The sequence below is a fragment of the Orycteropus afer genome, unplaced genomic scaffold (genome assembly GCF_000298275.1).
Source record: "Orycteropus afer afer isolate SDZICR_OR568_19922 unplaced genomic scaffold, OryAfe1.0 scaffold00006, whole genome shotgun sequence".
In the NCBI taxonomy this organism is placed as follows: Eukaryota; Metazoa; Chordata; class Mammalia; order Tubulidentata; family Orycteropodidae; genus Orycteropus; species Orycteropus afer.
This window is the reverse complement of record NW_006921593.1, coordinates 462,166-485,544: the sequence shown is the minus strand read 5'-3', so window position 1 is coordinate 485,544 and position 23,379 is coordinate 462,166. Positions and strand designations below refer to the sequence as shown.

At 44.1% G+C, this 23,379-nt stretch overlaps 1 protein-coding gene across 1 annotated transcript in view; it reads right to left on the bottom strand.

Annotated features, from left to right (window-relative positions):
• The window catches only part of COL26A1 (collagen type XXVI alpha 1 chain), a 219,836-nt gene that overhangs the window by 136,891 nt on the left and 59,566 nt on the right, over positions 1-23,379 (bottom strand). The window contains exon 2 of the mRNA XM_007942321.1: positions 19,591-19,713. Coding sequence (XP_007940512.1) covers positions 19,591-19,713 — 123 coding nt within the window. The remainder of the gene's footprint in view (positions 1-19,590; positions 19,714-23,379) is intronic.

Below are 23,379 nucleotides of genomic sequence, written 5' to 3'. Positions count from 1 at the left end.
CTGGGGCCCCAACAAACTCCAACACAGCCCCACTCTGGCTGAAGTACCCACCCTCCATGCACCCCGCCCCACATTAGGCTAGGTCCCCTTGACTTACACCCTCATGAACCTGACTTCTCCCCCATGCACCTGCCACTCATATCCTAGTACATCCATCTACATAGCTCTTTGTCTGAGGTCAGTGGCCTCCACGAAGCCATTGGCTGCACCCAGGACTAGCTCAGTAAACAACAACAACAACACACGGCAGTCGAGTTGGACCCGACTCATAGCGACCCTTCCTTGGGTTTCCGAGGCAGTATCACTACGGAAGTAGATTGCCCAACCTCCCTTCCCAGGAGTGGCTGGTGGGTTTAAACTGCCAGCCTTCTGGTTAGCAGTCAAATGCCTTAGGCACTACACCACCAGAGCTCCTTAGCTCAGTAAAGAGGGGTGGAATGAATGAAACCAGCAATCCACCAATAGTGTGTCCCAGAGGCAGTCCTGTGGTGTGGGGCTGGAGACAGACAGCCTTGGATACTGATGCTGAAGGGAGAGGGATGAGGGCACAGCCACAGGAGGGGTCAGAAAAGGCTTCCCATGTGGGGGGACACCGAGGAGATGCATCCAATACCAAGGGATCTGCAGGAGTCATGGAATTGTGCTGTACATTTGAGGAGCAGAGTGCTTCAACGGGTGGGATGGGGGCAGGGATGAGGCTGCTCCAAGGGCCAGGCTATGAAAGGCCTTGAAGGCAGGCAGGGAGCTGGTCTGAGGTCTGTGGGCTGGCCAGCACTCGCCATCCTTCTCTGATCATGCTCCTGGATCAGTAAAATATTCCTGAGCCTGCAACATATGCATATTAACTGATACACATTTTACCAGTTGCCAGTGAGTCGATTCCAACTCCTGGCAAGACCACGTGTGTCAGAGTAGAACTGGGCTCCGTACAAGTTCCAGTGGCTGATAGTTTAGAAACTGATCACCATGTCTTTCTTCCAAGGCACCTCTGAGTGGACTCAAATTCCCAACCTTTCAGTTGTCAGCCATGTGTGTTAAATGTTTGCACCACCAGGAACTACACACATAGACACATGTACTTTTGATGGCCTCTGCATATATTAAGGGAGCTCTGGTGGCGTAGTGCCTAAGGCATTTGACTGCTAACCAGAAGGCTGGCAGTTCAAACCCACCAACCACTCCTCAGAAAGAAGGTTGGGCAATCTACCTCCATAGTGATACCGCCTCAAACACCCAAGGAGGGGTTGCTATGAATCAGACTTGACTCGACAGCAGTGAGTTTTTAGAGCATATATTAAAGATCAGTAGATCTAATATCTCTCTTATTTTGCAGATTGAAAATAAACCAAAGACTTAATGTGGGTTTTCTGCCCCTCAACAGAGATCCTTGTGTGCCTGCCCAGGAACCCACCCCACTTGGCCGTGGGGGGCACGCAAAGACTATTAAGGAAAGCAACAAGCTCTTTAGATCTGATCGGCTTTCAAGAAAAACCACACCAGAGCTGGCTGGCATGAACGCCTGATGGTAAGGGGAGGGATGCGAAGTGGGGAGTGGAGTTAGGAGGCTGCAGGCTGCGAAAGGGGGCAGGGCTGGGATGCGTGGCCCCACTTTACTGAGGAGGAAACTGAGACAACGGAAGCACCAGATCACACTCCTGGATGTAAGAGTCAGGGCGCCTGGTCAGCGATACACAGGACTGCCTCCCCTGGAGCCCTCCACCCAGAGACTCCTTCCCCATCACTGGGAGGAGGAGCTTGCCCTCTGCAGCCACCGCCAGGCCCCTCTGAGGGAAGACAGAGGACTAAGGTCACTTGGTTCCTGCAGGAGTAGCTCGAGACATTCAGCCTGAAAAAGACCCCAAGGACCTGGCCACACAGTCCTACAGCCCCTCAATCACTGTCCTGGGAAGGATGCAGGTGTGTCCTGTAGGTGTCCCCAAAGGTGACCCTGGACCCAGAAGGTCACTCATGTGAGAGGGAATTTGAGGTAAAGGCTCTAAACAGGTGAGGTGCCCGTCAGCAGACACGTATAAGTAGAGGCCACCACAATCTCATCCTCAAAGGTCATGTCCCCAGAGTAACATAGGTGAGCGTCCTCAGCAGGTCCCAGGACACAGCCACCCTTAGGGCATCATCTGTTTGGGGTGGCTCTACCAGTGCAGAGACCTTGCCTGGGGGAGCCAGGCGCCCCACCTCAAGTGGGCCACTTCCTCTGCTCCTGCTGCACCCACTTCCCACCAGGGACCACGGAGAGAAGGACAGGCTGGGCGGTACAGAGACAGGCTGGAGACTCAACAGGAAACGGGAATGGGGGTTTCAGAGAGGGAGGCAGGAGAGTATTAATCTCTTGATTAATAGCCGCGGGCCACTGGGAACAAGGCGCTGTCCTGCAGAATCTCTGTTGCAGGCAGGGGCGTTCTCTCCGGCCTGTGGCCTCCCCTAAACCTAGCCCGTCACTCCTAAGTACCAGATGGAAGGGACAGACTTGCCCTCCCACTGTCCAACTGCGGGGCAGTGGAAGGACACAGCCCAGACAAGCTCCCACTGCCGGGATAGGTGGCCTGGGAGCCCCTAAATCCAAACAGCAGCCAAGGAGGAGCAGCAGGAAAGAAAGTCGGTGCTCAAAGAAAGTCCTGAAGAATAGGGCTTCAGGGGGCCTTGAGCGTCCACCCTGAGCAGTGATGGACCCCATGGGAGGGGTGGTGGTGAGGCCGACGGCGGGCAGGGGACCATCTGGTGGAGGTAAACGAAGCCAGCACATGAAGCCCAGCAAGTTCAGCCCATCTGGAAAAGGTTGGCTTGCTGATGCCATCAAAGAACGCCTCACTGATGGGGCTGGAGAGACAGACTAGAGGGCAAGGGGGGCCCCAGACCAGGAAAGCTTAACCCCCAAGTCCCTGGGACTCGTCCTTCCAACTCTCTCAGCCGATGGCAGGGCTGAGCAAAGGAGGAGGCATCCAGTGGACATGCTGGACGTTTCCTGCAATGAACAAGGCCCAAGCCAGGTATGTTTCCCACCCAAGAGCCAGGCAGGGGTTTTGTCCTCATTTCCCAGAAAAGGAAACTAGGCCACAGAGAGGGGAGGCACGGCTTATGTGCTCTGTCTCTGGTCCCCAGCTGGTTCCGAAGGGCATTGCGGTCAAAGCCAGGCCCTGGGAGTCAGGCTCAAAGGGACGGCTCAGCTCAGTCTCCCAGCCCAGCCCCAGACCACAGAGCCAGCAGGAGATGCTGTAGACAGCTGGCAGGACTTATCCAGGGCACCACCCTCAGACCAGGGCTCTTTCTGGGGCCCAGTGAATCCCCTCACAGGCCATTTCCTCTGTGGGGCTCCTGCTTCCCCACCCACACCCCTCCCTTAGTGAAGTCTCCTTGTCCCCCAGACCTCTGCCCCACTCCCATTCCCCAGGGAGATCCCACAGGACAACTCTGACAGTATGTGGAGGTGCTCCCAGAGCCCAGGGTGACAGCCATTGCTGGGGCTCTTTGATTGACATTTGTATCTGTTTCTTTTTGCACACCACTCAGGTGTTCCATCAACCACAGAAAGAACCAAAGAGCAAAGGAACAAATGACTTGAGAAGCCCAGTGCAAAACCACTGTCCCCAACATGGGCAAGCAGGCCAGGCTGCAGATGCCCTGTGTCCTCCTCCAGATGAGGCTGTATGGTCAGTAACTACAACTCCCCAAAATGGCTCTCAGATGCCCTCTTGTTTAGCCACACTTGTAAGAACTACAAGCCATTTCCCCTCTCTCCCCTTGTCACGTATTCCCCTGCTCCCTCCATCAGGTATTAACCACCTTCCCTGTAATGTATTAACCTGTTCTAATAGTGTTAAGCCAGCAGCATCTTATCAGAGCACACACAGGTGGTGGTCATAGGGCACTGCGCGGCGGGGGGGGGGTCGCCCTCTCTTAATTGGGACCCGATGCTGCCAAATCTGAACCCAGTCACGTAGCCTTCCATTCTCAGTCATATAGCCCTCATCCACAATTCCTCAAACTCAGGTATAAGTATCCCTGAAAAGAGGGATGAGATTAGCGGTCATCTTGGATCCATTCCGGCCACTGCCGCTGGACACTGAATTGCTAGCAATGTTTGTAAGCCTGCTTCCTTTATCTTTTAAATCCTTTCTCTCCTGATTCTCTTTGTTTCTATTCTGAATAAACATTCATGTCTTTGCCTACACCTCTGGGGAAGTTTTTCGGACTTCCATTACCTACTCAGGAGGAAGTTTAAACCTCCTTGGAAAGTTCACACAGCAGAGGCTATTGACTGACCAGTCACCTGCATGGTCCCTCTCAGTCTCATTGTTTTGTAGTGAACATTAGTTTTTGATGCTACCCCTGTCCTCATCTCCAACATAATAATTCACACTGTTGTTGTGTGCCATTGAGTATATTCCAACTCAGTGACCCTGTGTGACAGAGTAGAAATGTCCATTAGTGTTTCCTAGGTTGTAATCTTTACAAGAGCAAGTCTCTTCTCCCATGGAGTGGCTGTTGGCTTTGAACTGCCGATCTTTCAATTAGGAGTCAAGTACTTAACCATAGTGGCACCAGGACCCCTCTCATACACACTCAATAATCCAACTAAAAATATATCACAGATACCGCCTTGGAAACCTAAGGAAAGATCACTATGAGTCAACAATTCTGTATTCATGTCCTAGGGCTGCTGTCACAAAGAACCACCCACTGGATGGCTCATGAGGACAGACATTTATTCTCTCACAGTCAGTTTTTGTTTGTTTGTTTGTTTGTTTTAATCACAGAATGGTAAAATCTGCCCAGGAAACAGTTGTATTGTAATTTTTTTGTCATCTAATGAGAAGATGGATGCTTTGGTTTAACGGACATTTCTTCAGCACCTACTGTGTGCCAGGCCCTGTAGGAGGCCCTGGGAATAATATGAGGACATTGCGGTCTTACTTTCCAGCCACTCATGGTTTGGTGGGAAGAGTCAGGCATGAAATCGGACAGTCTCAGGGTTATCTGGATGAACCTGTACTGGTGCCCCTTTCTCTGCTTTCTGTCCTGTTGCTGCTTCTGACACAAGCCCTCCCCACCCAACACACACACACACACACACACACCAACTGAGCCCCAACCCCACTCCTGCTTTGGCCCTTCTCCTCTTGACTTCTCAAGCACTTTGCTTCACACCATCCTCTGCCCTCCTGCACCATCTGCTTCCCCTTCTCTCCTGAATTGTTCTTGGCTGCTTAGGATTGAATTGTGTCTTCACAAAAGATATGTTGAAGTCCTAACCCCTGTCTGGAAATAGGGTCTTTGAAGATGTTATCAGTTCACATTATGGTGGGTCCGAATCCAAGCTGATTGGTGTCCTTATGAGAGGGGAGAAGATACAGAGATGCAGAGGGAAGACAGCCAAGGCAGAGAGGGAGTTATTCTGCACATTCAGGCCAAGGAATGCCTGGGGCTGCCAGGAGTTGGGAGAGACAGTAGGATCTTCCCTGGAGACTTCAGAGAGATAAGCTTAAATTCAGATTTCCAGAGTCCAGAACTGTGAGAGAATAAACGTCTGTCCTCATGAGCCACCCAGTGAGTGGTTCTTTGTGACAGCAGCCCTAGGACATGAATACAGTGGCAATTTATAAACATGCTTCTAGAGAAGAAACATTCACTTCCTTTGACCCATGCTTACCTTCTAGCTTCCAAGACGATTTTTCTGCTCCCTTCACAACCAAACTTCTTGAAAGAGTTTTCTATTTTTTCAGTTGTTTCCACTTCTCCTGCTCTCCTCATCCATGTCATTTCAGTCTCCATCCCCTCAGCTCCCCAAAACTGCGCTTGTCTGGGTCCCCAGTGCCAAATCCAATGTCCGCTTCTCAGCCCTCATACGACAGGGCCTCTCAGCAGATTTGGGACAGCTGAGCTCTCCTTCCCTCTTGTAACTTGCCTCATTGGCTCCCAGGACACTAGGCTCCTGATGTACCTCCTCCTGTCTTGACTGCTCCTTGGTCTCCTTACCTGGTTCCCCCTCAGCTCCACTAGAGCCTCTTCTACATCTACTCACACCTAACAAGACCTCATCCAGTCCCATGGCTTTAAATACCACCTTCATGCTGATAGTTCTCAATCGCACCACATTTCTTCCCTTCTAAAATGCAAATATTCTTACATTTTAACATCTCTGAAATTGGAATTTTATTGATAGTGTGCTATCGTTTAATTAGCAGCTTTCCTAGTGATAATAGAATAATGCACTTCTTACAACCACTGGCATCTTAAAACCAGTAATATACAGTATATCCCTAGCCTTGACATCTCCCTGGTTCTCCAGATTTTTTGCTCAGCCTCCTACTTGACATCCCCATATAGTGTTCCAAAGGCATATCCAACTTAGCATGGCCAAAGCAGAGCTGTTGATTGCCAACCCCTTGGTTTGACCTCCTCCCAATATCCCACCCCTACAGATGGAATGCCCAGCCAGCCAGTAGCTCAAACAAAAAGTTGAAGCTTTATCCTAACTGCTCCCTGACATGAAATTATCAGGCACTCCTGTCACTGTAGGTTCCAGAAGACTTTGCAATCCACCCACTTCTCTCTGTGTTCCCAGCCATCATCCTAGCGTGAGCCATCATCATCTCATGCCTGTGTCCATTCTCCACACAGCAACCAGTGTTCTTTTTGAAACTTAAATCAGGAACCCAGAAAAAGGAGAGCAAAGCAAGAGAAGAAAGGTAAGAGCCAATATCAATGGAAGTGAAATCAGAAAACCAATAGAGAAAAGCAATGAAACTAAAAACAGGTTCACAGAAAGGAACAGAGAGATAACAAGCTCGATCAAAACTGATGAAGAGAAAACATACAAATAACCAATATTATGAAGGAAGTGAGGGGTATCACTATATACACAAATTAACAACTTACATGAAATGGACCAACTCATCAAAAAAAGAAAGAAAAATTTTACCACATTCACTCATTATGAAATAGACAATTTGAAAAGCCCTACAACTATTAAGGAAACTGGATTTGAAATTTTAAAACTCCAAAAAAAAAACATCTCTAGATCCAAATGTTTCACTGGAGAATTCTTGTTGGGTGCTGTCAAGTCAGTTTCAACCTGTAGTGACCCTATATACAGTAGAATGAAACACTGCCATCCTCAAAACCAGTATGATGTTTGAGCCAAGTGTTGCAACCACTTTATCAATCCATCTTGTTGACAGTCTTCCTCTTTTTCACTGACCCTCTACTTTACAAAGCACAATGTCCTTCTCCAAGGACTGGTCCCTCCAAATAACATATCCAAAGATGTTGACATGAAGTTTCACCTTCCTATCTTCTAAGTAGCACTCTGGCTGTACGTCTTCCAAGACAGACTTGCTTGTTCTTCTGACAGTCCAAAGTATGTTCAATACTCTTGGCCAACATCATAACTCAAATGCATCACCTCTTCTCCAGTCTTCCTTATCCTTTGTCCAGCTTCTGCATATATTTGATGTGGCTGAAAATACCATGGCTTAGGTCAGGTGTTTGCTTTCTAACACTTGCAAGAGGTCTTCGGCAGCAGATGTGCCCAGTGTGACACATCCTTTGATTGCTTGACTGCAGCTTCCGTGGGTGTTGATTGTGGATCCAAGTAAAAGGAAATCTCTGACAACTTCAATCTTTTTTCCACATCATTTTCACACAATGTTTTGCTGCTACTCATCAGATTTTCACTGGCCAGTTTGTTTAGACATAGATCACCATGTCCTACTTTCTACTACGTCTTAGTCTGGAAGGTCCACTGGTCTCCCAAGTAAAATAGATATAAATGGGAACCTAGAGCAGCAAACAGAAGGATGAAGAATTAGATAAACACAGAAAGGAAGGAGAAACAATGAAAAGAGAGAATGAGGAGACTTAAGGACTGTAGGGACCCTGTCAACTGACCCAGAGCAGCACGGCCATCTTGAGACAAGTGAACAGCATTCCTGGGTGAGGAGCACAAGAAGACAGCTTCACAGAATCCCCAGCAGGAAACAGAGAAACCGTCTATTGGTTCAGCTGCGAGGGTTTTTGTTTTCTTCAAGTTCCATATTGAAGACTGCAGCCTTTGATCTTCACTAGGAAGTGCTTCAAGTTCATCTTCACTTTCAGTGAACAAGGTTGTGTCGTCTGCATATCGCAGGTTGTTAATGAATCTTCCTCCAATCCTACTGCTGCATTCTTCATATAGTCTAGCTTGTTTTGAAGGTTCCCCCATGTTTTTTCATGCTTGATAGCTCATTTCTTTTTATTATGAATCCACTGTGTGGATGTAACACAATTTATTCATTCACCTATTGAAGGAAATCATGGTTGCTTCCAGTTTTTGGCTATCATGAATAAAGTTGCTATCAAAACATTTGTGTTTTTATGTTGGACACGTATTTTAATCTCACTTCCTAAGTAGCTGCTCTGTTGTGTATTCTCACTTGCAGTATATGAGGGTTCCAATTTCATCACAATTTTCAAATTTTTTCTTCCATTCTGTGGCTTTTCATTCTCTTTCTTGGTGGTGTCCTTTGGAGCACAATACTTTTTCATTTTGATAAAGTCCAATTTATCTATTTTTTCTTTCGCTACTCATTCTTTTGATGTCATATTTAAGAGTCTTTTGCCAAATTCATGGTCATGAAGATGTAATCCTATGTTTTCTTTCATGAATATTATAGTTTTGCTTCTTAAAATTAGGTCTTTCGTAGATTTGAGTTAATTTTTTTATATAGTGTGAGGTAATGATCCAACTTCATTCTTTTCATCTGGTTGTCCAGTTGTCCCAGCACCATTTATTGAAAAGACTGTTCTTTCCTCCATTGCATGGTCTTGGCATCCTTGTTGAAAATCAGGTGACCGTAGGTTTATGGGTTTATTTCTGGACTCCCAATGCTATTCCATTGGTCTATGTGTCTATTCTTGTGTTAATGCCACCTTGTCCTGATCACCATTGCTTTGTTGTAAGTTTTGAAATAAGGGAGTGTGAGTCCCCTTACTTTGTTCTTCTCTTTTAAGAGTTGGCATTGAGTTGGTTGCCGCAGGATGGTCTTACAGTTCCAAATGGATTTTAGAATAAGCTTGGCAGTTTCTATAAAGATGTTTGCTGGAAATTTGATAGAAATTATGCTGAATCTACAGATCAATTTGGGGAGTACTGGCATCTTGACAATATTGTTGTTGTTGTTGTTGTTGTTGTGTGCCGTCGAGTCAGATTCGACTCATAGCGACCCCTCCTTGGGTTTCCGAGGAAGTATCTCTATAGAAATAGATTGCCCAACCTTCCTTCCAAGGAGTGGCTGGTGGGTTTGAACTGCCAGCCTTCTGGCTAGCAGTCAAATGCCTTAGGCACTACATCACCAGAGCTTCTAAGTAATTGTTTTCTAATTTCATTTTCAAATTGTTCATTGCAAGTGCCAATGATTTTGTACGTTGATCTTTTTATCCTGCAACACTGCTGAACTCATTTCTTAGTTCTCATAGTTTTTTAGCAGATTATTTAGTGAATTTATTACCTGTGAATGTGATCTGGATTGGAAATAGGTCTTTGCAGGTGTAATAAAGCTAAGATGAAGGGATATTACATAAACATGGCATTAACCTTATAAGTTTTCCTTATAAGGAATGTGTAAGGGATTTTAAAACTAGGGTGCCTGATACTTCTGAAGTGTTGGCTCAGGTTTAACCCTGTCTCTACCTTGTGTCTTAAGAATCCATTTTGCCTCTCCTGCTTTTTTCCTTAGCAATAGTTAACCTTTGTTATTTTTCTGTGCTGAGCTTATTTATGGATTTTTCTTATCATTTGCTTTGTTACTACTGGTTTAGTGTTTACTAAGACTTTATGATTTTCTTCTTTTTTATTTTGGTGGGAAGGGTTATTAATGTTCTTTGAGGTTATCCTGTAATTTACTATTATCTTCTCAAGTTTAAAGCAGTCCATTCTATCTTTATATCATCTTGACTCCCTCTCCCTTTGGAAGTCCTATAGCTACATCATGGATTCCTTCTTTTTGCTTCATCATTTAGAACCTGATATCTCTAATTTCCTATTCTCCATCTTGTAAGTTTATTTTATTTTTGATATTTCTATATCTGTGTTGATTTCCAAGTGATGTTGTCATATGTCTTACTCTGCAGTTATTGCCTGCTGTTATTGGTTCTCCATCCAAAACCAAAAAACCAAACTCACTGCCATCGAGTCGATTCTAACTCATAGCGGCCCCCCTTTGGGTTTCTGAGGCAGTAAAGAAATAGATTGCCCAGTCTTCCTTCCACGGAGTGGCTGGTGGGCTTGAACCACCAACCTTCTGGTTAGCAGTCAAGTGCCTTGGACACTACTCCTTTTACCATCTCTTGTAAAGTTGATCTGTTTTTGCAAATTCCTTTCATTTCTGTTTCTCTGGAAATGTCCTAATTTTGCCATAATATTTGAAAGACAATTTTGCTGGACATATAACTCTTGGTTGGCAATTTTTTCTTTCAGGGTTTTATATATACCATCTCATTAACTTCTTACTTGGGTTGTTTCTGCCAACAAATTAGAGTTTGGTCTTATCGGTTCTCCTTTGCAGGTGACCTTTCATATTTCCCAAGCTGCTTTCAGGATTTCTTCTTTGTCTTTGGTTTTGCAGTTTGAGTGTGATATGTCTTGGTGGTTTTCTTTTGGAGTCAATACTATTTGGGGTTTGTGCAGCTTCTTGAATGCATATCTTCTTATCTTTCATGATATTAGCAAAGTTTTATTCCAACAAATCTTCGACAATTGTCTCAGTAGTTTTTTTTGTTTGTTTTGTTTTTTGCCTCTTCCTATTCTGGAATTCTGATCACACGTAAGTTATTCCTCTTGATGGAGTCTCAAATCATTCTTAGCCTTTCTTCATTTTTTTTCTTGATTGTTCCTCTAACAGATTAGTGTTGAGAGAATTGTCTTCAAACTTGCTAATTCTGTGTTCCATTCATTCAACTCTACTCCTTTGTCCTTCCAATGTGCTATCTATTTCCAAGATGTTAGTATTAATCTTCTGAATTTCTATTTGCTGTTTTTGTATAGTTTCTAGTTTTTTATTTATTTTGTCAATTGGTTCAAATATATATATGTAAAATTCTCCTAGAGTTTTGTCTGTGTTTCCCTTGATTTTGTCTGTGGTTTCCTTGAACTTCCTCTCATTCTTTTCCATTTCTTATCAAGTAATTCCACTAACATTTCTTCCTCCAGAAAATTTTCTGGCCCTGTATTTTGTTCACTTGTTTGAGCCATCTTGTCCTGGTTTTTTGCGTGTGTGATTTGAAGTTGTTTGTTGTCTCCAAGACATTGTAGTGTTATTGTATTAATTTGTTGATCATATGTTGGTTTGCTTCACCCTTCCACTCTTTGGATAAGATGGAAGGACAGGAGAACTAAGCAGAAAGTTAAAGAAAAAATATGGCACAGCACTGGCAGTGGGGGCTGTCTGACTGGCCACTGGGTGGGTGAGGGTGAAGACAGTTGTATCTCTTGTCACCAGGAGGTTGTGCAAGGTAAGGGGAGAGGGCACATCTCTCACACTGACTATCATCAATATGGTGCTGGTGCAGCCCCGGGCAAGTGCAGCTGGTTACCTTGTTCCTGCCCCAATCAGAACACCACTCGCAATAATTCGAAATATCTGTGCTGTGCCAGTTGGCAGTTTACTGCTCTTTGTTCACTGTTTTTATTCAGTCTCTTCCTCACTAGTATTCGATCTACTTCCTTATCCTTTCCTTTGAAGCTCTGGGACCCAGTACAGTCATCCGTAGCCATTTTCCTTGTTTTTTTAAGTCTTTGTTGTAGAGGGTCTGGATAGTGTATCTGCCTGGTCCATCATCTTGGAACCTCCCTTGTTTCTTTCAGTTTTTGCTAATATATTATGCTGTACTGTATCAGGTGCATATGTTTATAAATGTTATATCTTCCTCATGAAATGGTCTTTTTATCATTATAAATATCCCTCTTTATCTCTAGTAACATTTTTTTTTTCCTTTTTTGTCTTAAAGTCAATTTTGTCTGATATTAGTATAGCCACTAGTTTCTGTTGTTCTCAGGTGCCATTGACTCGGTTCCAATTCATAGCAACCCCATGCACAATAAAATGAAACATTGCCTGGTCCCATACCTCCTCATGATCATTCTATGTTTAACACCATTGTTGCAGTCACTGTGTCAATCCATCTTATTAAGGGTCTTCCTCTTTTTTGCTGACTTTTTACTTTACCAAGCATGATTTCCTTCTCCAGGGACTGGTCCCTCTTGATGTCCAAGGTAAGTCTCACCATCCTTGCTTCTAAGGAGCATTGTGGCTGTACTTCTTTCAAGATAGCTTTGTTCTTTCTTCGTGAAGTCCAGAGTACATTCATTATTCTTTGCCAACATTATAATTCAAATGCATCAATTCTTCTTCAGTCTTCCTTATTCATTGTCCATCTTTCACATGCATATGAGGTAAAAGAAAATACCATGGCTTGAGTCAGGTGTACAGTAGTCCACAAAGTGACATCTTTGCTTTTTAGCACTTTAAAGAAGTTGTTTGCAGCAGATTTGTCCAATTCAATACATAATTTGATTTCTTGACTATTGCTTCCCTGGGCATTGGTTGTGGCTCCAACTAAAACGAAATCCTTGACAACTTCAATATGTTCTCCATTCACCATGATGTTGCTTATTGGTCCAGTTGTGAGGATTTTTGTTTTATTTATGCTGAAGTGTAGTCTATACTGAAGGCTATAGTCATTAGTAAGTGCTTCAAGTCCTCTTCACTCCTCACAAGCAAGGTTGTGTCATCTGCGTATCACAGGTTATTAATTAATGAGTCTTCCTCCAACTCTGATGCCACATTCTTCTTCATACAGTCCAAGTTCTTGGATTATTTGCTCAGCAAATAATTGGGTAAGTATGGTGAAAAAATACAACCCTGATGCACACCTTTCCTGATATTAAACCATACAGTATCCTCTTGCTCTGTTTGGACAACTGCCTCTTGGTCTATGTATGTTGTTGTTGTTATGTGCCGTCGAGTCATACCTGACTCATAGCGACCCCTCCTTGGGTTTCCGAGGCAGTATCACTACGGAAGTAGGATTGCCCAACCTTCCTTCCGAGGAGTGGCTGGTGGGTTTGAACCGCCAGCCGTCTGGTTAGCAGGCAACTGTCTTAGCCACTATGTATAGGTTTCACATAAGCACAATTAAGTTTTCTGGAATTCCCATTCTTTGCAATATTATCCATAATTTGTTATGATCTACAGCCTAATGCTTTTGAATAGCCAATAAAACACAAGTAAACATCTGTCTAGTATTCTCTGCTTTCAGCCAAGATCCATCTAACATCAGCAATGATATCTCTTGTTCCACATCCTCTCATGAATCTGGCTTGAATTTCTGGCAGTTCCCTGTCGATGCTGTACTGCTGTAACCACGTTTGAATCATCTGTAGGAAAATTTTACTTGCATGTAATATTAATGATATTGTTTAATAATTTCTGCATTCTGTTGGATCATCTTTCTTTGGAATGGGCATAAATACTCAGTTGGCCAGGTAACTGTTTTCCAAATTTCTTACCATAGACAAGCGAGCACTTTTGGCATTGCATCCATTTGTTGAAACATCTCAATTGGTATTCTGTAAATTGCTGGAGCCTTGTTTTCACCAGTGCCTTCAGTGTAGCCTGGACTCCTTCCTTCCATATCTTCAGTTCTTGATCATATGCTACCTCCTGAAATGGTTGAGCATTGGTCAATTCTTTTTCGTACAGTTGTCTGTGTGTATTTTGGAAGAAAATACCCTCTTCTTTTGATGTTTCCTCTATCATTCAATAGTTTGCTCATAGAGTCCTTCAACATTGCAACTTGATGCTTGAATTTTACACAATTTGTATTTTCCCTGTCAATCTGTTTGTACCTTTGAATCTAAAGTGTGTCTCCTGATGACAGCGTATAGTTGAAACATGCTGCTTTTTCTGTCCAGCCTAAGAACCTCTGTCTTTTGGATTATTTAAGCCACTCACATTTAATGTTATTGCTGATACAGTTGGAATTACATCTGCTATTTTACTTTTTGCTTTCTGTATGCCTCATGGCTTTATAGTTCCTCTATTCCTCCTTTACTGCTTTATTTTATGCTAAGTGGACATTTTCTAATTTCTTTAATAATTTTTTCACTATTTTTTGAGTTTTATTATTTGCTTGTTTGTTTGTTTGTAGTGGTCACCCTAGAGTTTACTATGTACATCCCAACTTGTCAGAATCACTTTCAGATTTGCATTACCATAATTCCAATGATATACAGAAATGTAACTCCTACATAGTTCTATTATCATTTCCTCCTTTTGTGATATTATTGCTATGCATATTACATTATTAATGTTACAAACTTAAGAATACATTGTTATAACTAAGTTACCATATGTTGTCATTTCCTCAGCCCAATACAGCTTCATTCCCACTTATGTCCTTTGTGTTGTCATTGGCTACTACATTACACTTACATTACAGTTTTATATGTTATAAGTTGTGGTAGTTAAGGTTGTGTGTCAACTTGGCTGGGCCTGCTTGAGTGGCTGGGCAGCTGGTGGTAGTTATTCCCCATGATGAGACAGGCAATCAACTCCGTGGTGGGATCTACCACAAGCAGCTGAGTAGATGCTTTAGGGATGTGGTCTGCTTCCCTCATATATAAGCAGCAGCTTTGGGAATGGTCTCTAGCTGAAGGCATGCTTGAACCCTGCATGTAGCAGAGTCATTGTTCAGCAGCCTGCCATGTTGCCCTGCCAATCTTGGGACTTGTGACGGACTTGAATTAATGGTCTGCCGTGTAGTTTGGTAATATTGGGACTGTGCCTTTTCACTTATCAACTTTAGGTTTGTCAGCCTCAGCAGCTAGCAGCTGCCTGAAAGAAAAGATGCCTCCAGCTTCAGTGGGCTGGGAGCAAGAGGCAGAGCTGAAGCCCAAGGTCAAAGGGCTTTCACCCAGCCCCTCGAGCCTGGCACCTGGAACTCAGACTTGTAACCTCCAAAACTGTAAGAGAATAAACCCTTCTTTGTTAAAGCCCACCCATTTGTGGTATATTTCCTGTTAGAGCAGCACAGAGGTAACCAGAACATTAGCCCAACATTGCAGTATATGTGCATATTATTTTATATGATTGATTTTCGTATTTTATTCTTTTTAATAATTTTTTAAATAGTTTCTGTATTTTTTATTGATTCTCTCTATTCGATGTGACACTGTCATCATACTTAACTTCTTTCATTGTGCTTTCCATTAGTTCTCTGAACGTACTGGTAATGGCTCCTTTGACATCTTTTTCTGTTAAATCCTACATGTAGTCACTCTCACAGGCAATTTCTGTCGACTGTTGTGCTTTTATTTGGCATATAGGTCACATGTTCCTTTTCTTTGCATGCCTCATAATTTTTTTTTGTTGAAAACTAGACATTTTATAAAATATATTGTAGCAACTGTGAGTACTGTCCCCCACCCACAATTTAGTATTGTTATTTGCTTGTTTACTGTTCAGTGACTGGTTGGATTATATTAGTGAAGCTCATTTTCCCTTGTTCCCATCCTTCACTCCCACACACATAGATAGTTAAGCCTCTTACATTGTACCTCAGGGGATCACAGCTTTGGGTATGCCCACAGTCACCCTGGGAGAACAGGACCATTGGTCAGGTTTTTTTCTCTCTTTTCTTGACTATGTCCAGCTGTTGTTGTTGTTATGTGCCATCAAGTCGGACACGACTCATAGCGACCCCTCCTTGGGTTTCCAAGGCAGTATCACAACTGAAGTAGATTGCCCCATCTTCCTTCAAGTCCAGCTGTTAATCTCCACTAAATGCTGGCTAATTGCTCCTTCCCCACCCCCACAACAATGACCTGGGCCATAAATTGCTTCCTAGACTAAGCCAATCAAAGTGTTACTCCTTTGAAGGAACAGTTTCTGAGGTCAGTGTTTGATAGCTGTTTCACCCCAGAAGGGATTCTCTCAGCTGTCTTATCCCCCAGTTCCACCTTACATACTAGGCAACCTACAGTCTAGTCTCTGTCTTCATTAAATCTACCCATTCCCCAACTGTCCTTCACCACAACTTTCACTGTTCTTGAGAGCACCCATAGGTTTTAATCTCTCCACATCTTGTTGCAAATGAAATCTTTTCCCTTAGGAAGAGATTGGTAACATGTTTCTTCCCTCCGGCAAAATCTCAGAGCCAAGGGTCTGAAGCTAAGGGTGGGGACCAAAGACAAACTTCTCTGTGACCCATAACCCTACTCTAGGGGCTGTACCCTCAGAGGGGGAACAGTCCGAGGTCCCTTCAAGCTTGCCTCTTTTGATGTGGAACCAACAACTCAGGAGATGGGGTAAAGGTGGTTGGAGCCCAGTATTCTCAGCATGAATGCACTCAAGGTAGAATTTCGGTTCCATGTATATCAGCCTGGTCAGAAGAAAAGAGCTCGTACCTCTCATCCACACTCAGCCAGGCCTTGTTGTTGTTTTAGGTGTCATCGAGTCATCTCCGACTCATAGCGACCCTGTGTACAACAGAATGAAACACTGCCCAGTCCTTTGCCAGCCTCACAGTCCTTGCTCTACCTGAGCCCATCATTGCAGCCACTGTGTCAATTCATCTCGTTGAGGGCCTTCTCCTTTTTCAGTGATCCTCCACTTTACCAAGCATGACATCCTTCTCCAGGGAATGGTCCCTTCTGACAACATGACCAAAGTAGGTCAGATGAAATCTGGCCATTCTCACTTCCAAGGAGCATTCTGGCTGCACTTCCTCCAGGACAGATGTGTTAGCTCTTTTGGCAGTCCATGGTACTTTCAGCATTCTTCACCAGCACCACAACTCAAAAGCATCAACTCTTCTTCGGTCTTCCTTATTCATTGTCCAGCTCTCACATGCATATGAGGCAACTGAAAATATCATGGCTTGGGTTAGGTGTACCTTACTCTTCAAAGAGACATCTTTGCTCTTCAGAACTTTAAAGAGGTCTTTTGCAGCAGATTTGCCCAGTGCAATATGTCACCTGATGTCCTGACTACTGCTTCCATTGGTGTTGACTGTGGAACCAGTAATATGAAATCTTTGACAACTTCAATCTTTTTTCCATTTATCATGATGCTGCTTATTGGTCCAGTTTGAGGATTTTCGTTTTGTTTATGTTGAGGCATAATCCATATTGCAAACTGTAGTCTTTAATCTTCATCAGTAACTGCTTCAAGGCATCCTCACTTTCAGCAAGCAAAGTTGTGTTGTCTGCATATCACAGGTTGTTAATGAGCCTTCCTCCAATCCTGATGCCACACTCTTCTTCATGCAGTCCAACTTCTTTAGCATCACTGATAGGCAGCTAGGGTGAGGAAGAGAAATGTTGAAGTCCTGACTCTCCCTGAAGGAGAAAGACAGGAGAGTTTTGGAATTTAGCTCCTGGAAGTGTGGACGAGAGAGGGAAAAGAAGAATTCTGTGTCTTCTGCTCTTCAGGGAGAGGGGTCAGCACTTTTTTCTTCATTACAATCCACTGGCCATCCCTCTAGCACAGTGCTTAAAAGACACCCTCTCTATTAAAATTTTGAATGGACAAATTCATTACGTAGTCATTCCCTTTGCAGAATGACTATATAAAAACACTTGAGCAGGTGTTAAAAAATATAATGAAATACTTATCATCAAAGCTTAGTTTTTTAATAGAAAAAATTACTAATCTACTTAAATATCCATCAATTGAGGACATGGGAAATAGTGATGGTCTTTTCCTGCAATGGAATACTACATAGCTGCTACAAATAATATAGTTCTATGAAAACTAATTCGTTTCCATGGAAAGCAGTTTTCAGAACAAAATACCATAATCTAAAACACACACACAATATATATACATATAAATGGAGAAAATACCTGAAATAGCACACTTTTAACAATAATAATGGAATTGTAGAGGAAGTGAGAGAGGAGAGAATGTACATTTTTTTAACCTTATAGAGTTCTGTAACAACTGGATTTGTTTTTACAGTGAGTGTGTAGTTAAGGTTGTGTATCAACTTGGCTGGGCCTGGTTTTGAGTGGCTGAGCAGCTGGATGTAGTTATTCCCTATGATGAGACTGGTACTCAGCTCCATGGTGGTATCTACTGGAGTAGCTGAGTAGCTGCCTTAGGGATGTGGCCTGCTTCCAGTGTCTAAGGATAAGTTTGAGAAAGGTCTCTGCAGCTTTTTGGCACACTTGGACCACAGGTAGCCAAGTCTTCAGTCAGCAGCCTGCCATGTTTCCTTCTGATCTTGGGACTGTCTCCGGACTTGAACTAGTGACCTGCCAAGTTGTTTGGTAATTTTGGGACTTTACCATTTCATTTGTCGACCTCAGCTTTGTCCGTCTGAGCAGCCAGCAGCTGCCTGAGTTAGGAGAAGCCGCCAGCTTCAGTGGGCCAGGAGCAAGAGGCAGAGCTGAAGCTCAAAGTTGAGGGCTTTCACCCATCTCCTAGAGCTGGCACTTTGAACTCTGACTTCTAGCCTCCTAAACTGTAAGAGAATAAACTCCTGTTTGTTAAAGCCACCCATTGGTGGTATGTTCTGTTAGAGCAGCACTAGAGACCAAAACAGTGCATATATATCATCTTCTTCATAATAACAATAATAACAAGAAAAAGTAAAATGCAAATCTGGAAGGAAAAAGGCTCCTCTTCCCCATGACCAGCTCAGTGGCCTGTGGCTCAAGACCAGAGTCTCCGCCACACTTGTTAGTTCCTCTGCTCGTGACTTGGCGTGTTCTGAGGTCGTCTCTGTGCTAAGCCCTGTAGGGGGTAGTGCTTCGTGAGGACGGAGGCACAGTCCCTTGGTCATGGGCTCACTCTCCATTTTTGGTCATGAACACATATCCAATTTATGATGATTCCATGCAAAAATGTTCTGTTGGAAGAGGATACAAAATCCTCTCTTAGTGCAAAGAAGGTAGGGATGGGGAGGGTCAGACAGAGATGGGGAAGGGTCCTCCTTGAAGAAGAAGCAGAGGTAGGGACAGGTAGGGTGGCCAAAAGGGACAGTCAGTCCCTGGAGCTGGAAAAGGGCCTGGAGGAGAGGCGAGGCTGAGGAGGCAGGGGAGGTCCGGTCTCGGAAGCCCTGGGTGCCAGGCCATACACTGAGACCTCTTCTTGGTGGGGGTGGCGGGTGGGGGGAGCCAATGATGAACACCAGGGTGGGGCTGATGAGAAAGGCAGGCTGGAGGCAGGGCTGTACTCCCGAGGGTATCATACGCCCACATTCTAGTATGGAGCCCCAAGGCTGGCCCCAAGGGAACCCCTTTAGCCCCACCTGACCCCTTCCCTCCTCTTTCCTCTGGCTCTGCTCATTAGCTGGTGTTCCTTGCCCACCTAACACCCACTGGACTGTGAGGTCCTGTCAGGCAGGGTAGGGTGTGAGTCCCTTTCATCTTTGCACACACACATGCTGTATACACAGAAGGTGCTTGATAAGCGCATGTTCAACTCTTGTCTCCAGGTGTGAACCCGGCCTCCCCCAGCAGCCATACTGGAGTTGGAGTCAACCAAGGGAAAAGAAAGGAAGGGCAGAGTGGGCCAGCCCCAAGGCTTTTACCTCACGAGGTTGGTGCAGGGCCCGGGCCACCGGCAGCTCTGGTACACACGCTGGACCACTGTCTCTGAGCCATTCTGCACCTGGCAGGACACAGTCCGTGTCACCGTGTGATGGCACCAGTGTCTGTGGGGAGAGGAACAGTCACATCAGCCCTATCTGTCCCTAGAGGCACTGACTGTACCTCAGAAAGCTGGGCTAGCTGAGGGACACTCCACAAACATGGGGGTCACTCTCTTGGGCAGGAAGTCCACTGAGACCCTCTGTCCATGCTATTGGGGAAAGGGAGAGCACCTACACCTCTTGGCCGCCATGTCCTGGCATCATTTCAGTTTCTTAGTCAGTCAGTCATCAAATACTCCTTGTGGAATCAGCGAGGAGACTCAAGCCCTGCCCACTGGGAAACCCCACTCTGCTGAAGAAGACAGACTCACAGGAATGCAAGGCAATGAGAACATGATGGACACAAGGAGCTATGAGGAGAAGACGAGCCACACCCCAGCAGTTCCTCAGAAAGGCCAACCAGCTGAGCACTGAAAGATAAGGGTCAGAGACCAAAAAGTGTGAGGACATTGACAGGAACAGCATTAGCAGAGAAGGGAACAGAATGAGCAAAGGCACAGAGATCAAGGACACCATGGCCTGCATGTTATTAGACATGGCTGGAAAGCCAAAGGAAGGAGAGGAACCAGGGAAGAAGTACATTACCTGCCAGGCTACAGGTGGGCTTTGTTGTGAAGTCAGTGAAGAGGCAATGAAGGATCCAGGCAGGAAAGTGATTGGAATGGATCTGTGTTTTAGAGCAGTCAATCTGGCTCTACAGTGTGTAGGACGGAATGGCCAGGAGAGATTAAGGCAAGAGGCCAGTTAGAAAGCTGAGATCCAGAGAAGAGGTGGGAGGGCCTGAGCTTGGGCAGTAGTAGTGGAAGAGGAAAACATGTTAACATTGGAGCAAGATGGCAGACATGGCACATAGTCCTGCCTCCCCTGCCTAGCCTCTTTCCCTAGAAATTTAAACTCTAAAGAGTTCATAACAACATTGGAAAACAGAAGCAGTGGGCCAGAAATTCTGAGGAATCCTGAGAGACAGAAAGTAAATAGGACTCACTTGAAGGAGGAAAGAACATCACAAACATGCAGGGTCAGATGAGGGTAAATAGTGGGAGAAGAAGATGTGACTAATGAGACATGAGAGGGGCCCAGAGGTGACTGCCAAGGGGTTGGTTCAGGGACCACAGTAGGCACATGACAGGCAGAACCCAGCTCCCTATCCCTGCTGGTGTCAGGAATGTGCACTGGACTCGCCTTCTTTGAGACAAGGGTGGCCAGAGTGGTACCTGGCCAGAAAGCTGGGCAGTGTCTTAAAATCAGGTGACTTCCAGGAGGAATGGGGACCCTCCCAAGGCCAGATACCCTACCCTTCACACATACTACCAATCTTGCAGAAGGCAAAGCTGTAGAAAACAGAGAACAACAGAAAAGCTCATTGGAAACTCCAAATACCAAGAATTCCAAATTATTGAAAGGCCACCATCATGAAAGAAAGACTCAACCAATCAGACAATAAACCACACCTCAAGCAAAACAAAAAAAGCAAATAGATGAAGATGATTTTTAAAGCACAATCAACATTTTGAAATGGATAAGAGAGGATTTGTTACCCATAAAAAAAATTATGAAATAAAAAAATTACATTTCTTGAAAATGAAAAGTATGATTGTAAATATAAAAAGCCCAACAGATGGGCTGAAAAGCAGACTGCAGATAGCTAAAGAGTGATCTGGTGACTGGAAATCTAAGAAATGAGCTCTCTCAAGATGCATCAGAAAAGGGAAGGAAAAAAAAAAGAAAAGAAACACTTCCATCAAGTTGATTCCAATTCATAGTGACCCTATAAGACAGAGTAGAACTCCCCCCCATAGGGTTTCCAAGACTATAAATCTTTATGGAAGCACACTGCCACATCTTTCTCCAGTGGAGTGGCTGGTGGGTTCAAATCACCAATCTTTTGGTTAGCAGACAAATGTCTTAGAGCTCCTATACAAAAGGAAAAAAAAAAAAATCCACTGTTACTAAGTCAATTCCAACTCACCATGACCCCTATAAGGTTTCTAAGGCTACAAATCTTTACAGAAGTGGATTGTCTCATCTTTCTCTCACAGAGTGACTAGTGGGTTCAAACCACTGACCTTTTGGTCAGCAGCCCAATACCTTAAACACAGCGCCACCAGACGTCCTTATAAAAGGGCAATTGTTCTTGTTGTTGTTATGTGCCATCAAGTTGGACCCGACTCATAGTGACCCCTCCTTGGGTTGCTGAGACAGTATCACTACAGAAGTAGATTGCCCAACCTTCCTTCCGAGGAGTGGCTGGTGGGTTTGAACCGCCAGCCTTCTGGTTAGCAGTCAAGTGCCTTAGGTATTATGCTACCAGAGCTCCCAAAGAGCAATAGTAAGATTTAATAACAGCCAAGATCTAAAATACAAGGTGATTTCAATATGGAGGGAGGCACAGCAAGGGAGAGACAGTGCTAAGGGGGCTGAGGGAACCAAAATTGCTGAGATACTTGTCTTGCTTGGTAAAGGATATATAAGGTGAACAGTGTTAGATGTCGCAGAAAACTATTCAATTTCAAGTGTTTTTGAATTTTAAAAATAAATACTAAAAGGCTAGAAGGAGGGCATAAAACTGACAGAATATGAAAATAAAAAGTAAAACATAGATAATTTGACCAAAACAACAAAACACTGGAGAAGTGACCAAGTAGTAAAAGAAAATACAGTAAAATGGAAAGCACTGGAAGTGGAAAGAAGAAAGGGACTAACAAAGATGACACACAAATTACTGAAATAGATCATTAACAAAAGTGAACCAGCAAAACCAAACATGGCTTAAAAAATATCACACAAACAAAGCTTAGATACATTTTAATAAGAAATTAAAAAAAGACATATATTAAAATTAGGAGCATGGCAAAAATTCCAGATACAGAGAATTAAAATAAGTAACTATTATGCATGATCTGACATCAAAACTTTTCAAAATCTTGACAACTGGAAAATTTCCCAGGAAAATATAAATTCCCACTATTGGCAGGTCAAAAATAGGAATCACCAACACAGTAGAAGAAAAATAAAAAAGTAATCAGAAGTCAACCCCTTTCCCCAAAGGCACATAAGATCTAGTTCAAAATCTGGTTCTGCCAACAAAGAGAAATCTGAGAAGGAGATTAAGAAAACAGCTCTATTTACAATAGCATCTAAGAAAACAGAATAAAATATCTAGCAATAAATTTATCCAAGGATGTGAAAGACTTTCACAATGAAAATTATAAAACACTGCTGAAAGACCCTATATGACTATGAGACCAGAAGGACTAGATGGTGCCCGGCTACTACTGTCATCCACTTGGAGGGGGATCTATGTAGGAGATCCTGGACAGAGAGGGAGAATAATGTGGAACAAAACTCAAAATCATTTGGAGAAAAAAAAAAAGGGAGGGACCAGGTTTGCTGGTCCAATAGAGCCTGGTAGAGCCACTGAGACTATGGCCCCTAGCTGCCCTTCAGGTCTGGAATTGAACCCACACCCGTGGTTTCCAGTCAAACAAAAGACAGGCATATGAGTTGAACATTTACCTCAGGTAGATACACTCCTTGGAGAGAAGAATCATGGGAGAAAGAAGGGCCGTGTATGCACAGGGAGACAGCTCAGGGGGCAGGAGTGCATGGAGGGATGGACACTGGGAAGAGGTAACTATGGGGAGGAAGTGGGAAGGGAGCTGTTGCATT